Below are 18,131 nucleotides of genomic sequence, written 5' to 3'. Positions count from 1 at the left end.
TTTTTTTTGGCTGTATGAAAGCCAGGTCCTGGAGGCAGAGCCCCAAAAAAAGTCTCTAAAACCGAAATCTTTGGGTGATTCACTCCACCCATGCCTAACCAAACTGATTTTGTTTTTAATGACAACATAGTTGGTCTTTTTGGTTTTCTATATTGTAAACAGTTTTATCCTCAGTCTTGTTACATCATGCCAGGCACTTAGAGGCCATTGAGCCCTATGGAACATGTTCAGGAGGAATGTTGCAACTCTGAATATCTCTAAGACTAGTTGAAAAATACTTTTGTAAATGGTTCCAATAACAAAAGCCTATTGCTAAAATAAAAATATAATTCTGTCTAAATGAGTAAAAGTCTATCTTCGTTATATTGAGCAGACATGATACATGGGATGATCCGAGACTGCAAGTGTGCAATACAAAATATTTAGAGACTGCAGGCATGCTGTGGGAGATGGCCAGGGACTACAGGCATGCTGCGGAAAATGGCCAGGGACTGCAGGCATGCTGCGGAAGATAGCCAGGGACTGCAGGCATGCTGCGGGAGATGGCCAGGGACTGCAGGCATGCTGCGGGAGATGGCCAGGGACTTCAGACATGCTGCGGGAGATGGCCAGGAACTGCAGGCATGCTGCAAGAGATGGCCAGGAACTGCAGGCATGCTACGGGAGATGGCCAGGGACTGCAGGCATGCTGCGGGGAGATTGCCAGGGACTGCAGGCATGCTGTGGGAGATGGCCAGGGACTGCAGGCATGCTGTGGGAGATGGGCAGGGACTGCAGGCATGCTGCGGGAGATGGCCAGGGACTGCAGGCATGCTGCGGGAGATGGCCAGGGACTGCAGGCATGCTGCGGGAGATGGCCAGGGACTGCAGGCATGCTATGGGAGATGGTCAAGGACTGCAGGCATGCTGCAGGAGGTGGCCAGGGACTGCAGACATGCTAGAAGAGATGCCCAGGAAGTGCAGGAATGCGGCGGGAGATGGCCAGGGACTGCAGGCATGCTACAGGAACTTATCAGATATTGTGGATATGCAACAAGAGATGTTTAGAAATTGTAGGTGCTATCAGGTTGTTGAGGACTGAGGACATGTTTCTATAGACAAATGACATGAGACTGCCAGAGATCATTTCTATTCAGCACCGTTACATATTTGTGGTCCTTGTTAAAAATGACTTGTGCCACATTTGACTAAAAAGTCAGCAAGAGCCACTATGATAGAACATATGAAAAAGAAAGTGGGTGAAGGTAGGACAGCACAGAAAAAATGCAAGACAGCATAATAGACATAAACCAAACCATTTACGTCCTAGATCGCAGTGTAATATTTGAGAATATGTAGAATATTTTTCTTCCTCTGCCTGAGTAAGAAACAAGCTAATGTAAACAAACTACTGTCTGCATGGGCCTAATGGGCCCGAAAATAAAAGTTTACTTACATTTATGCTATTTGCATGGATGGATTCTACTGCAATTACGGGGTAGCTGAACACTTGCATACCGGCCCACCAACCCTGGTCCTCATATATGAAACCCTTTCCATCCTGTCACTCAAAACATGATTAGCAGGAGATCCACTTTAATGATCACCTAATAATTTACTATTTGTAGAAGTGGTTTATTTAAAAATGTGCCTAAAGAGCTTTCATTTCTTACCCCAGGCCATTCATCTTGCTGCCACCTCTCATGGAGTGGATGCGCGTGGCGATCACATATGCTGAACACCGCCGCAGCCTGACCGTAGACGCCGATGACATCAGACAGTCCGCCAGACTGCTTCTCCCAGGCCTGGACTGTGAACCACGACAGCTCAAGTAAGTGACAGCAGAACTGGGCTTCCTACTGAAAGCCGGATACTTATAAATAAGTACAGTAGAACCTTGGTTATCCGGCACCCATGGGGAATGGACAATTTCAGGTAAGTGTAGTTTGGGGTAACTGAGATTTCTCTGAAACTGAGGTTTCTAAGCCATTCAGCATTACACTTGAATGGGGAGACTTGTCTCTATTCACCTCTAGTGCTTAAAGGCTGAGAAAAGGGAAACCTTGATGATGCTTGAGCCATCATCAGGGTTTCCCTTTTCTCAGCCAATCACGGAGCAGAGCAATCAGCGGAGCTCTGCCCTGCCCTCCTGACAGCTCCGGCAGCCCTAGCGGAGCTGTGGTATGTGTTCTTGGGTGCAGATTACATGCCACAGCTCCGCTAGGGCTGCAGGAGCAATCAGGAAAGCAGAGATGTCGGGTGCCGGTTATCTGAATGTTCTGGTTATCTGAGTCCTGGATAACCGGGGTTCTACTGTATAATGTAGTTTTTAGGGGGAAGTCTCTACAGAACCCCTTGAGTTGGGTGACTCGGGTCACAAAATTTGGTTGCATCCAATTACTTGGACCAATATTAGTAAATCAATGCAACGAAAATATACATGTACCAGCCCTTATTTTCAGGGTGTGGGTCAGGTCCATTCAAAAATAAATGCAGAAATTAAGAGTAATGGCAGTGCTGGCCCCAAAATTTGCTCCATGGTTGTCCCACTCCCCCAGGAGCTGCTGAATTGCCTTGGTTGCTGAAGCCCTCCAACTTTACTGAAAAATACACAAATGAAGGATGATTTGGCCCACGTTGGGAAGATAAAAGAATGAGACTTGGGCTTTACAATTGGATTTGGGATTTTTGGACAAGAGTCTTTCACTGTACCTAACGCAAACAGGGATCCAGACATTCCCTCTACAAGTTCTGAACCACTTGGGGCTTTGATCTTTTTGGGATTGTGAGTATATGGTGACCCCTGATTGTTGCAGTATAGAAACATCAGAAGATTCTACTGGCACTGACAAAATTTCCATTCCCATCCTCCCTTTTTCCTGCTTTTAGCATTTCTCTTTTTTGTGTTTTTTAGGCCGGAATGTTGCTTTAGCTCCTTCAGACGCCTTGACGCCGTAGCGGCAGCTGAACGCTTCCAGCAAGACCTGGGCTTCCGAATGTTGAACTGCGGGCGGACTGATCTGATTCCTCAGGCTGTACGAGCACTGGGGCCCGAAGGGATAAACACCATGGACGATCAGGTGAGGGTGATATAGGAACAATGTTCTATACAGGTAGTCCCCGGGTTAAATACGAGATAGGAACTGTAGGTTTGTTCTTAAGTTGAATTTGTATGTAAGTCGGAACATGTACATTATTTTAATAAATGCAATTAGGACAGATGTTTGTCTCAACATATTATTAGGCAGCATGGTGTCAGTTACTAAATAAAACCACTGTGAGTTAATCACAAACAAAGCAAAAAATCTTTATGGAGACATTCATTAACTGGAGCAAGCTGTGCTTTGATTTGCAAAAAAACAGCTGCAGAGTTTGCTCACACCCCTAAGAACACCCACAACCTCAGCTGTGTTTAGCAAGTTATTTTTTCTGCAAGTCATGCAAACTGCCCCTACCCCTCTTCAAGCCTCCGTCCTGCACACAGCAAGCAGGGAAGCCCCATTCGTATCTAGGAGGTGGCCGTATGTTGGATGTCCTTAACCCCGGGACTACCTGTATAGGCACACCATAAATGTTCTAAAATAATGCAGGGATTATATTCATCTGAAATGGATGGCTTAATGCCAATATAGATGATATAATATTGACCTATCCAAAAGTCTTAAAGGTTAGCATTCATCCCTATTTTCCTTGGTTCCATCCCTACCAAGCACAAACAATGTACAATAAAATACATTACTTTTTTGACATTTTCATAGCTCCTATAGCAGGAATTCACCATGGGAAGTTGATCTCTCTGCTAGAGACCCCAAGAGACTTAACAAAGATCTGACAGGCTAATAAATTCTCCTGGATCAGTGCAAAGTTTTAGTTTAGATTGGACTTAATACAGCAAGCCCATACTATGAGAAATCCAGTGGCTGCCATTGTTGATCTTCTGGAAAATGCTAACTGCTTGACTATCTTTGCATTGCATTGACCCAGTACAAGCATGCAGCAAATTTCTAAACAACATCAGAACTTGTGATCTTTAAATCTAGGTAATATCACCAAGCAGTATAACCAAAAGATAATCGCAACACCCAGACAAGAAGAAAATTAAGCTGGAGGGTCAGCAATGCCAGCCTACATATTTCTCCTGGTACGAGTTTCCATTAAACTATCTCAGCCAAATGCAATAGATCAAAGAAGTCTTCACATTTACTTTGCATTTTTTACATGCTCTTCTGTATACGCCTTGCTGCAGCTTGGATAAAATTTAATGGAAAATGAAATGTAAATTCATGTGCAGAATTTTTTATACTGAGCCAAGAAATACCATGTGTAGACTGTAAAAACTCTGTTTTGGCAGCAGCTCTCAGCCGAATCCTATGTGGGATCAAATGACTGGCGTACCTGGACAGATAGTTGTAGCAGACACCACGGCTCAGTCTCAGTTTTGTAAAGATGTTTTGTCTAAGTGAGACGCAAATTAATGTTTTAAAAAAAACAATGATCCTTAAAGAGACCCTGTCTTCAAATTGAAGGTTAGGGGAGACAAATCAAATATTTGAAATGCTTACTTACAGCATTTTCCTTTCTATAAGTTATTTTTATTGACTTGGCAATGGCTTTGAACTTGATAGACCGTTTGACGACTCCAGGATAAGTTATTTTCCTGCACAGCCCCCTCTTCCTCCTTAGATGTCATACTTATCTTTTCTTCTGTTTTTATTTCTGTTTCAATAAATGTTATTGGATTTTCAATTTAATGCAAAAAAGAACGGTAAAACTAAAGTACATAAATTGTATAAATACAATGCTCAAAAATAAAGGCAATACAGGGTACAAACTACTGAAAACAATACAAGAACTAACAGGAATGATCACATTGAGAGGCAGTTCCTCAGGTGTCCAAAATACTTTATGGATTATTATTATTATTATTATTATTAATAAACAGGAATTATATAGCGCCAACATATTACGCAGTGCTGTACATTAAATATGGGTTGCAAATGACAGACAGATACAGACAGTGACACAGGAGGAGGAGAGGACCCTGTCATTGGGAACGTACAGTGGTCATTCCCGCTTGGTTGTCATCAATCCACAAGGGCATCAATTGATGGACGATATTGGGGGACTGCTGTTCATATACCAGATTTTCGCCTGAGATTGGTCATCAATCATCTGACATGTACAAAGCTTAAGGAATGGATAGGTTGAGTGATGGCCAGAATAAGGGATAAATAATTGAGATGATTGAGAGATAGATAGGCCAAGGAATGGATACACTCAAGGATGAGTTCTTAAATAATTTCCAACAAGCAGATCACATCCTTTCATTTTCCTCCCCATAGATATGTAGTAATATTAATAAACAAAAATAACTCTATGAATTCACATTAATATATTACCATTTCCCCTTTTTTAGGGTTTGACGCCACTCATGTACGCCTGTGCAGCTGGAGATGAGGCCATGGTGCAGATGCTGATAGAAGCCGGAGCTGACCTGGATGTTGCGGTAAGAGAGACTTTTGTGAGGCTGTGACTGGGTCTGTTATTTTGATGACTGGTTCACCACCAGAATGAAAGGAATCTGTCCCATGGCTCAGAAAACAATGAGGTCCAAAGAAAAAAAAAACACAGGCATCGGTTATTAAATGGGTTTTGTCAGCCTAACTTGGAATACATTGGGCCTGATTTAATAAAGCTCTCCAAAGCTGGAGAAGATACACTTTCATCATCTTGGTGATCAAGAATTCTGGAATGGATTTATGCTAGCAAATGTTTTTAATCCTGGACCAGATTCCAGGTTTGTTGGATCACCTAGCTTCACTGATGAAAGTGAATCATGGCTAATCAATGACTGTCATAAATACAGGCACCGAAAGCTTCCCATGTTTTATCCAATGCTTTCGTAATACGCCTTTAGAGCAGGAGATAGTTATCTGCATTTCAGTTTACATAATCTCTGCTCATCCTGTTTGATTTTTCTGCATTGCAGATCAGGAAAGTAAGGAGTAGAAAGTCTGTTACTATTTTTGTATATGTTCTACTTTGCATAAAATCAACAGTTAAAACCACAAAACCTCTTATTATTATAGAAATTGAAAGAAATGTGCTTGTATGTCACTGTTGGGAACATGTATGCAAGTATTCGGGTTAAGGACATCCAACATATGGACGACTCCTGGATAAGAACGGGGCTTCTCTGCTTCTTCGTGTGCAGGACAGAGGCTTGGAGGGGTGCAAACGCATGACTTTGCAGAAGAAATCTTTTGCTGCTCTGCAAGCTCTTGTAACACTTTAATGATCAAGACAAACTGCAGTTTTTCTTTTTGCATATCAAAGCACAGCTTGCTCCAGACGTTAATGAATGTACCTGTTCCCACTTACATACAAATTCAACTTAAGAACAAACCTACAGTCCCTATATCATATGTAACCCGGGGACTACCTCTATAGAGCTTTGTTCCTATATCACCCTTACCTGATCGTCAATCGTGTTTATCCCTTTCGGGCCCCAGTGTTTGTACAGCCTGAGAAATCAGATCAGTCCACCCGCAGTTCAACATTCGGAAGCCCAGGTCTTGCTGGAAGCGCTCAGCTGACGTTCCAGCGTCAAGGCGTCTGAAGGAGCTAAAGCAACATTCCGGCCTAAAAAACACAAAAAAGAGAAATGCTAAAAGCATAAAAAAAAGGATAGAGGATGGGAATGGAAATATTGTCAGTGCATGTACAACCTTCTGATGTTCCTATACTGCAATCAGGGGTCACCATATACTCATAATCCCAAAAAGATCAAAGCCCCAAGTGGTTCAGGGGCTTAAAGGAAGTAAAAAAAGAACTTGTAGAGGGAATATATCATATCAAATGGTATCATATCATATCAAAATATTTTAATACATATGTATGTATGTATATATATATATATATATATATATATATATATATATATATATATATATATATACACCTGTTGATTACCTGGCCATTACTTTTTAGTACAGAAAAGCTCTGTTCTTAAGAAATCGTGCTTTAAATTTTTTTTGGGGAGGAAATGGACAAATGCACCCAATTTGGAACAACAATGTAAAGGCTTCATTACTTATCCAGTATTTTGCTACTCTCTCCAGTAACCATGCAATATGGATTGCATGGTCCCTGCATGCTTCCATACACAAATATCGTTATAAAAAAAAGTCAGAATACAAAATTGTAAAATGCATTCGGAAGAATGAAAGAAAGAATATAATACTTATTTTGTATTATGCTACTCTGTCCACTAACCATGTAAACCTTTCAAATGCAAGGTCCCTGCATGCTTGCCATATACACGTATAGCATTATAAAAGTCTAATCTCACTACAGTTAACTTGGTTAGCAAAACCTTCAAACTTGATTTCATGTATGGGACAAACAAAGGTTGTAAAAGCATAAAATGTGCCCAGAAAAGTGGTGCATGCAGTTACTCTTTCCAAATAGCCCCTGAGACCGCATTCTGAAATTTCTGGCTCTTGGCAGCATATTTGGGTATCAAAGAACAATTGTAATAAAATAATTTATCATCCTTGCCCCATGTATTACAACATCGGATTGGAACATTCATGTGACAAGTAACAACCAGCAATCTAATTAGGCTGTAATAGGGTTTAGTAAGCCAAATACAACATTACAGACAATTTATGTTTTTGCTTCGCGCCCCTTTAAGCAGAGCCAGGGCAGAAGCTGAAAGGCTGCTGCTGTTTCACAAGGCGCTTACATTGTGGTTCTTGTGGTTTTTATTATTAACAAAGTCTGCTGAGTTTTTCATAAGTAGGCTGATCCAATTAAAGAATATTCAGGCTCGGGCAGCTCCAACGAGAGCTTTGAAGTTATTAAAAAGAAAAAAATTGCAGCATAGAACAGTACCGAATATTTGTGTTAAAGAGCAAATGGATTAAAAAAATAAATAAATTGCATCACCTAAAAAAGTAATGTGCAATGTCAACAGTGTGCAAGTTAACCCTCCATAATGACAAAACTTGGAATGTTGCTGTGTAGTGATCGGATGGCACAGTGATGGCTCCAGTGCCTTGGGGTAATGGGGTCCAGAATGGAAATTCGGTCAGAACATTACACATGTTCTTCTTGGGTTTCATCAAACATAAAATGATACTTAAGGTGAATTGGCGTTCTTAAAAAAAAAAAAAAAAAAATGAGCCACACGTGTGCATATCTGCTCTCAATGGAGCAATTTGAGCAATTTTCCAATTGGCAACCAAAATATTTTGTCCTTTATATCCCATTAGGATAGAAAGGTATTAAAATTCAATCAATAATTTGCGTGCTTTTGAATGATCTTTACCAACGCATCCTATCTATCCATGTTCAATCAGAAACCCAAAAAGCTTGTTGCCTACAAGTTTTCAGCTGCTGATTTCCCTACAGATTCATTTTAGATATGATTGTTTTATCAGATTGGAAATTGGAACGGACATGAAACTCTGACTGTGTGTGCTAGGGTTTGGACTTTGACTATGGTAGAGATGTTAGATTGGGAGCTTCTTGGGGACAATTGGTGACATGACTATGGACTATGGATTAACGGAGGGTTGTTCTGAAGTCTTGACACACTCGACACCTGAAAATTTCATCTTAACAGTGTTCATTTTTTACAATCTTTCCTAACCCTTACCTAAACTTGGTACTTCACTGTGTGTTTTACCATGGCCATGCTCACTGGAGTGTGCAATCCATCAGGATGAGGTCTTGTTCAGTCTACATGTTTATTTTAGTGCTGGGATGAGCAGAATGAAATGCTTTCTTTGTCTGTGATCAGTCAGCTTAAACTTATTCCCTTGGTTTTCCTTTCTTATAGGTCCCCAGCAGTTCGCCCCAACACCCATCTGTGCACCCTGACACTCGGCACTGGACGGCCCTTACGTTTGCTGTCCTCCATGGGCACATATCAGTCGTGCAGGTAGGTTTGAAGGAACTGGGGGTCTAAAATATGTTTACCAGACTTGCCAATATCATAAAGAGTGCTACCAACTTCTAAACTGGTATGAGCTCAGGGTCTGGAAATCCAAGTCTGCACGACTACCCTCCTATCTCCATTCACAATCATATATGCAATCCGCAGATACACTTACTACCCTTCTACCTCACCCTACAGTCCCCAACAGCCATGAATAACTTAACGTCCCACCCCCTCCATATCCAGCAGTCATCCAGATATTTCCAAGCCATAAATACCAATCCTCCTCCCCCATAGCCAGCAGCCATATATACACATTGTGTCATCCCCAGCAGCCATAAATATAAGTATCCAGAAGCCAGATATACACATTTATTTGTGTTCAGGAGCCATAAATACACCCCATGCCTAGCAGCCATATATACACACTGACTAATCTCCAGCAGCCATACATACCTTATCTATACCAAGTATCCATATATTCAGTATACACACATCATGCTTTATCTCTAGCTGTGACAGTTTACTGAAAAGAAATTTCCTCCAACATTGCAACAATTTCCTTGAAAAGTCTCCCCATTGGGTCACAAACAGCAAAAGGAACCAAACAGGGATTCTAACATTTCAGTTTTTGCTTTAGATAGACCTTAAGAATGGAAGCTGACTTGCAATGTCATTGCTTTACACACACATAATGGTTGCTGTATAGTGAATGTTCTATTAGTGTGAACCCAGCCTGATATCCTTTGCTTTGTCTTTCTCCAGTTACTCCTGGATGCCGGCACCAGTGTGGAGGGTTCAGCCGGGAACAGCAGAGAAGACCACTATGCAGAGACACCTCTACAGCTGGCTTCTGCTGCAGGTACTCCCATATATTTTATCACTGACCATGATCACCTTTTTCTCTCAAGCTGAGGTTTTCCACATCCCATGTGTGCTCACCTATTACATCCAAGGGTTCTCATCGCCCCTGCCAAGTTTTATATTTATTCTATGTTCTATACAAGCAGCTGGGACACACACATGTGTGCAGTAACAAGTATGTAAGATGGGCTGGATTTATGTCTAGGTATTGGAGAGTTTTAGGAATATTAAGAAGCCAGAGGTTGACTTTGCCTACCAGGCCACAAAAAAGTTATATTTTAGCTATTTAGTATACTTAGTATATTTTACTTTTAATGTAATGCTAGGTCCCTAAGTAGCAATGAGCCATCTTCTTGATATAGGATATCCTGGATGCAGACCCAAAAATCACCACACATTATATTCAGTGTATGACATACTATAGAAAACAGTCAGAGATTGTAGGCACTGTTGCAGGAGTTGATTAGATACTACAAGAGATGGGCAGAAACTATGGGCATGCTACAAGAGATGGGCAGGGACTATGGGCATGCTACAAGAGATGGGCAGAGCCTATGGGCATGCTACAAGAGATGGGCAGAGACTATGGACATGCTTCAAGATATGGGGCAGAGGAGATCGGTGCACTACAAGATATGGGCAGAGTCTATGGGCATTCTTCATGAAATGGACATGGACAATGGACAAGACATGGGATGGGAAGAGTCTGCACATGTGCTACAAGAGATGGGCAGAGACTATGGGCATGCTTCATGAGATGGACAGGGATTGCACATGTGCTACAAGTGATGGGCAGGGACTATGGGCATGCTACAAGAGATGGCCAGAGACTATGGGCATGCTTCAAGAGATGGGCAGAGACTATGGGCATGCTTCATGAGATGGGCAGAGTCTGCACATGTGGTACAAGAGATGGGCAGAGACTATGGGAGTGCTACAAGAGGTGGGCAGAGACTGCACCTGTGCTACAAGAGGTGGGCAGAGACTGCACAAGTGCTACAAGAGGTAGTCATTTTCTATGGGATGCTTAAAGAGATGGTTACAGACTGTTGAGCCCATATGTGGTCTATGTATATCTGCCGTAGCATGTCCTGCTAACATGCTTTAAGAGTTGTAAGAATAAGAAAGGCTGCCAAATGTCTGCAGAAGGACTCTAATTCTGATATTCTCCATAGGTAACTATGAGCTGGTCAGTCTGCTCCTGGACAGAGGTGCTGATCCACTACTGAACATGCTGGAAGCTGGTCGGGTGTCATCCTCCCTACATGAGGACATGAATTGCTTCAGCCATTCGGCTGCTCATGGGCACAGGTATGAACCCCATGCAATTTATTATGTCCAGTTGGAGAAGACATTGGTACCAATGGATAGATAGATATATGGATGGACAGGTAGACGCATACATAGATGGACGGATACAGGGATGGTTGGATAGATGGGTGTTGTTTATTTGAAGATCATTTTAACAAAGCAGTATTTGTGTACTGCAACAGATTTCCAAGTTTCTTGGTACGTTTATGATGGACTCTCCCTATGACCTAGTAATAGCTCCATCTATTGTCTATTAAGTAGTAGAATCCAATACAAAAAGTTATTCTCATGCCTGACTTACATAACCCATAAAGTAGGTCATAGCTTTTGTTATGAGGAAATGAAGCTTATTAACTATTGATTAAAACATTGCAAAAATATTACATAATTAAGACAATCGAGCTTTAGTTGCCCAGGGCACACAACTGACTTGTTTTTTATAATGGCTGTGGAAATCTGGGCAGCGTTCACTCTCTTCTTCCTTTTAGGAACGTCTTGAGAAAGCTGTTGACTCAGCCCCAGCTCAGTTCGGGAGATGTCCTCTCCTTGGAGGAGATATTGGCGGAGGGGGTAGAAAGTGACACCTCTAGTACTGGCAGCTCGGATCAGGGTCCCATACGGCTCTGTAAGACCAGAATGAAGGCTTTGCAGGAAGCAATGTACTACAGTGCAGAACATGGCTATCTGGACATCACTATGGAGCTACGTGGCCTTGGTAAGATTCACTTACACTTGGACAGGTCTTGGAGACCATAATTCACACCCCCCTACCCTTCTTTACCACACAAGTTTGTTTGATACCTGTTTGACTATTACAAATAAACATCATAACCTGTAGGGGAACCGGACTATAAAGAGATAATAAAGGTGTGAGACTTTAACTGGGCTATAGGTTGACCATGGTTTCTCAATTAGGGTTCCTCGTAACCCTAGGGTTCCTCCAGAGCAGTTTGTGCCTCTCATGTCAGTTTAATAGATACCAATGATCGTTTTGGCTCTTTGTAAGGGTGCCATTTGTTCTTTTTGCCAGCAAAGTTGGGAACTTTATACCTACTGACCACCGCACTAATGTACTGTGATCTGTGGATATAGTAATTACAGAAGGGGTTCCCTAAAGACCTGAATGTTATTTTAAGGGTTCCCTCATGTTAGAAAGATCAGGAAACACTGCCTTTAAATATTCTGGAAAATAACCCCCATATTAATTCATGTATTATAGGGGTGCCATGGAAGTTGCATGTGTGGATCGAGTCCCTTCGGACCTCTTTCAACCACTCACATCGATCCATCATGGAGAATTTGCTGCAAGAGTTCACCAGCATACGGGAGGAGGATTATAATGAAGAGCTCATTAACGATGGCCTCCCACTTCTCTTTACCATATTCAAGACCACTAAGGTGAGAACCATTTGTATTGTGAACTCAATAATAAAGTATGTGTTATGGTGCCCACAGAATGTGGTAACTTACCAGAACTCCAGTTTTATTGCAAAAGTGAAATGTCAGAATGTCATTCATGTTTGCCACTGATTTTGTGCCATGGTCCTTTTACAATTTATTGGTAATGAGAATATTTGGAGTGCTGATGACTTTATACATACCACTGGATTTCTCAATTGAGTAACACACCACTGGAATCTCCAAAATACCCAACAATAGAAAGCTACAATATTATATAGGAAGCTACAGTAATAAGTGGAATTGACTGATAAAAGAATTACTACCTGACCTATGTTACTTTCTATTACCCAGAGTGACGCTGTGATGCAACAAGTGGCCGCCATCTTTGCTCATAGCTACGGGGACAGCCCCATTCCCAAGATACCAGAGATACACAGAGCCCTTCCTGCTCGACTTGGTAAGAAAAAAAATCTCTTTTCTTGATTTATTTGGTTTAAACTGAACACTTGGACCTCATGTGTAATAGCAAATGCTAATAGTAGGGTACAAATTGCCTCCAAGCTAACATTATTCCTCTATCGCCCATGCATTGCAGTAAAATGCACATTACCAAAACCCACAGGCAGGGCCATCATCATAAACCCCATACTAGGATAACACCCCCCCCTTCCCCATGTCTAAAAGTTCCAGCGTTGCAAAGGTCAGGCTCTGTGGATCGGGGTCCAGTACAGATTTACCCTTTGTACCCCTCCTCCTCCCTAATGGTTGAACCAAAATACCATGGTGTGGTTTGTTCCAGTGCCACCCCAACACATTATTACATTACGGGACAAAGCACCTCCACTGCAGCAGATAAAACACATGTTGTTTTAGTGCCCGTGTTGCAAAAAAATAAAAAAAGTCTTATTTTTTCCTGTGTTGAGGCTTCCTTTACTCAACTCAGGAAGATGCATTATGCGGTGCATAAAATGTGAATTCGACCTATAAGTGGACACTTCATATATACCATGATTAATCATTAAATCATGTTGTGTGTAGTTCCTCAAGTACAGTATGCCTCAATGTCCAGCGAACCTGTGATTTGTGCATTTAGAGGACGGCAACAGGTTCACTTCATGGGGCTCATACCAAACAGCACCGTCACCTTTTCTTCTCTTACCCCACTGCTCTGTGTTTAGCTGTTGGCAACATAGAAAACACTCCGTACTTCCGGGTATGGGGGTGCATGTGACTATCATTCTTTCCATGTACTGGTGATTTTGGGGAACTAGAGGATTTATCATACGGCTAAAGGCTGAATGGAGTGAAGGGGGAATAATGTAAAGTTGAGTATGTTCTGCTGGGGTTCAAAGCAAACTTGTTGCTTCTCCAGGTGTTTTGCCATTCCTCTTCCAGGTGTCCATTGAGGCAGTCTAGGTGCTTCCAGATATATAATTTTATTAGGTAAGCTGCCTTCCACACGCCTATATTATGTATGCTCCTGTGCACCTCCTTATCCTCTGTAGTCAACGCTAAGATCGGGACATTGGTGTCATTGCTAACTCTGAGCATGTGATGGTGCTTGGGTTTAGCAATTGTTTACTAGGGCCACACATTCCTCCATCCCCGGAGATGCTGGATGCGGACTGATGGTGTCTTTGTAAATGTGCAATTGTTTAAACAAATGTTACAAAAATTATAAATAACAATAAGGATGCCAATCCCATAATGTATCAATATAACAGTACATTGGACATAATTAGTATGTTTGGACAGTCAAAAATAATAAACCTTTGCAAAGCATTTTTTGGGTAGCCCCAAAACTTTTCCATGTAAGTTTTTTCCTGGACATTTCCTTCTCTGACTTATACCATGTTGTCTCACAGATCCCCACTTTCTGAACAACAAGGAGATGGCAGACATCACTTTCCTGGTGGAAGGAAAACTGTTCTATGCCCACAAGGTCCTTCTGGTCACGGCCTCCAACAGGTAAATGAATTGTAGCTGTAAAGACAAGGATATTGCAGTCACACATTTGCAGGAGCTTCCAATGAAAGTATGGAAGGTTGGGAAATCTTGTGACTCCCCACAGAGTTTTCCATCCATTGGGTTTTCCTTGTCAGGCTGCATGTCTACCAGAACTGTTTGTGAACCTGATGGTCTGAGATGAATCAGGTGGGGATGAGCTTTGGGCTGTGCCAATGGTATCTATTTTATATTAGTCTGGGACATTTCTGAGATCATTCAGAATTCATTGATAGATACATGTGCAGCTATACTTTATCTGACTTGCATACCCTTGACTTGCATGTGGTATGCCCATTAACCATCAAAAGCCCACTAACGCTGGGTGTATGTTAAGGCGATTAACATGCATAAAATGAAACAAAGCCTTCCATAATTCCTGCATAATGAAGACACGGGATGCACTTTATTAATATTATTATTATTATTATCATCATCTAGTATTTATGTAGTGCTGACATATTACACAGTGCTTTACAAAGTCTATAGTCATTGTCCTTCAAAGGGACTCACAATCTAATGTCCCTACCATAGTCATATGTCATTAATACAGTCTGAAGGGTCAATTTGGAGGGAAGCCAATAAACCTAACTGCATGTTTTTGGAATATGGGAGGAAACCCACGCAAACACGGGGAGAACCTGCAAACTCCATGCAGATAGTGTCCTGGCCCATGATTCGAACCTGCAGATCACCGTTCTTTCTCCACTTTTATTCTTCTTATAATGCCACCAAAAAATTCTTTAACCTTCCTAGCGGTTCATTTCTTTCCGGTTTTAAATGTCTAAAGGCGGTACATTGTTTTTCATGAAAATTTATTTTACAGTGTATTATAATAGTATGAGTATAATAAAGTTTGAAACACAAAATCATTTAAAAACAATAAATTGAATACATTGAAAAATCTATATATTTAAAAAAAAAAAAAAAATCTGAAGTGGTATAGCAAAGTGTTCTGTGGGGCTCAATTATCAAAAATTGCACCCTAATTGCAGATCCACACTTTTTTGTCTTTTTTTATTTTCTGAACACTTAACCTTTTTTAACGCTAAATTTATAAATGAATAAAAATATTAATTTTTTCAATGGTGATTAACAAATGATTGCTGTATGTTAATTAACCTAAAGTGGTGATGAGAAGCACTGTTTACTTGAATACTGATCAACATGATAAGCGGTCATAAGAAGCAAAAGTAGTGAACAGCAAGTTAGAAACACTTCTGATCACCACTGTGCTCTACTTGGATATTTTTGGCACATCTCCACTTTCATAAATGGGAATCTCAGTGGGCAGCACGGTGGCTCAGAGTGCTCTTGCCTTTGCAGCGCTAGGTCCCAGGTTTAAATCTTATTATCTGCATGGAGTTTGCAGGTTCTCGTCGTTTTTGCATGGGTTTCCTCTGGGTACTCAGGTTTCCTCCCACATTCCAAAAACATGCAGTTAGGTTAATTGGCTTCCCCCCAACATTACCCATTATCCTTACTGTATAACAGACATATGACTATGGAAGGGACATTGGATTTTGAGCCCCTTTGAGGAACAGTTAGTGACATGATTATGGACTTTGTACAGCACTGTGTAATATGTTGGCGCTATATAAATACCGTGTAATAATAATGATTATTTTATCATCTGAAGCCACCGTATAGCCCCTTGCTAACTATGTGCACTCCATAGATGGCTGCATGGAATTTCCCAGGATGGGATGATAGCCATTTAGGATTATATTTGTGTAATGTGCATCAGCACAGCTGCTTTTGCTCTTCATCTAGAAAGTAGCAGAGTGACAAAACAGAAGCACAATTGGTAGACAGGAACACCTTTTAATAGAAAGTGCTTAAAAAAGGACCGTATGGCCCCTGACAACACTGGTGCAAATTGCAGGGCTGGGGCTTAGTGGTGTCAGTCTATAACAGGATGCATTGATACTGGCAGACTTCTTGGATAAGAAATAATAAAACTTGATTCACTTAAGAAAACTGTACATGCTAAAATTGTGATTTTAGGTTTACATGCATGTTAATGTTTATTAAGGACCTGAATGTGTTACCATCCAGGTTGATGTTTGCTTTCAGATCATTTTCTACTCAAAATCACGCAATGTTTTCACTTTGTAGGTTTAAATCCTTGCTGACTTGCGTGAGCGATGGGGAAGATTCTTGTCCCACAATTGAAATCACAGATGTTAAATACAGCGTTTTCCAGGTACGTACAGTTCCATCTCCGTTTCCCCATAGAGAATTCCTGAACATTTCCTATTGGCGAGAGGGATTTATGTAAAAACTTCCACAAATATAACGAGTGATGAAATCTGAGGATTTCACTGCTCTGCTTTATAATATTCAAGTTTATTCACAAGATCAGAAATACACTTTATAGTTGAACACTCAGATCTGAATTGCACGGCTCCCATACCCCATTCTAACCAAGAACTCTTTTTTTTTTTTTCCCTTATATTTGGAGTAAATGCATGGTCATCCCAGACTCTTGTGGAAGGATCTTAGCAGACACTGTGCATTTGGAACACTTACTGTAGAAGGAAATCATTTCCCATGATTCAAAGCCACAATTTAAATGACCACACATGATGCCGAGAACATATGTATGACGTTGTATAGGACCAATGCATGAAATGAGTGGGCCAGGGACACTAGAGGAATGAGAAGGGTGAAGGTTTGATGTGACTTGTAGTGTTTCAGCCTGGCAATGAGTTGGAATAATTACAGTTGCTTGCTCTTGTAATGTAATGTGAGGAAGAAGGCAAATCCAATTCATGCAACGGGCTGGATTTCAGGTTCAATTAAAAAGGAATTAGAATGAAAAATGTAAAAAAGCAAGCAGGTAGCTCTGTATTGCAGAAGGACATGACAAGGTTTTTTTTTTTTGTAATATACAAAATTACCTGCGCATGCTTAGCTCAGCGTGCATTCTACGCATACGCTGAAATAATGAACTCTCCTGGGCATGCATGGGAATTACATCATTGGGATCATGATAACCGAAGATCTTGATCCAGGAGGATGCCCCTAGCAAAGATGTCAACTTTGCAAAGGGAGTTTAGTTTTATTTTAACTTTCCAGGTATACCCAAAAGAGAAATTACATACTGGTGAGTTCAATCAAGCAGCTATAACCTGAAACTGAAAGGGGGGCTGGTAGGTAGCCACACATAGCGTCTTTTTTCATCTCTGAAGGTTTGTTGTGCACAATCATTTCTCCATTGACTATTATAAGAAGCAATTTCTTACTTGGCCTTGTAACAGTTGCAACTCTGCTGGGCCTCCAAGACACATGAGAGAATGCACTTTGATTCATGGCACCAGCTGAATAATATTTTTTGCTGTCATAGCAGAATGTATGGAGGAAACAAATATATATTTAGAAACATCAGGACCCCCCTAGTAAATCCAAGCTTCTTGCTTTCCAAGAAATAGGAAGATTCCGCTGCAAACATCCTGTTGTTGCTTCAAGTCCAAAGATGTGTAGCCGTCCTCCTGTCTTGGCTGTATTTCGCCTGATGTAGAATACAGGTGTTCGATCTGTCATTGGGTTATCAGCAATGTATCAGCAGCAGTGTGTTCTGTGCTTCAGTCCTACCTCCAGTGACTCTGACTTTTCCAGATGAAGC

General features: G+C 41.2%; 1 protein-coding gene across 1 annotated transcript in view; it reads left to right on the top strand.

Annotated features, from left to right (window-relative positions):
- Positions 1–18,131, top strand: part of ABTB2 (ankyrin repeat and BTB domain containing 2) — a gene marked incomplete in the record, with an annotated part of 88,116 nt that overhangs the window by 63,980 nt on the left and 6,005 nt on the right. Inside the window, 11 exon segments of the mRNA XM_072422108.1 lie at positions 1,658–1,810; positions 2,894–3,059; positions 5,396–5,485; positions 8,825–8,926; positions 9,689–9,785; positions 10,963–11,098; positions 11,587–11,813; positions 12,318–12,496; positions 12,851–12,956; positions 14,365–14,467; positions 16,622–16,709. Of these exon segments, the coding sequence (XP_072278209.1) occupies positions 1,658–1,810; positions 2,894–3,059; positions 5,396–5,485; positions 8,825–8,926; positions 9,689–9,785; positions 10,963–11,098; positions 11,587–11,813; positions 12,318–12,496; positions 12,851–12,956; positions 14,365–14,467; positions 16,622–16,709 (1,447 nt within the window).

Source organism: Pyxicephalus adspersus, chromosome 9, assembly GCF_032062135.1.
Source record: "Pyxicephalus adspersus chromosome 9, UCB_Pads_2.0, whole genome shotgun sequence".
NCBI lineage: Eukaryota > Metazoa > Chordata > Amphibia > Anura > Pyxicephalidae > Pyxicephalus > Pyxicephalus adspersus.
This window is presented reverse-complemented; position numbering and strand designations above follow the sequence as displayed.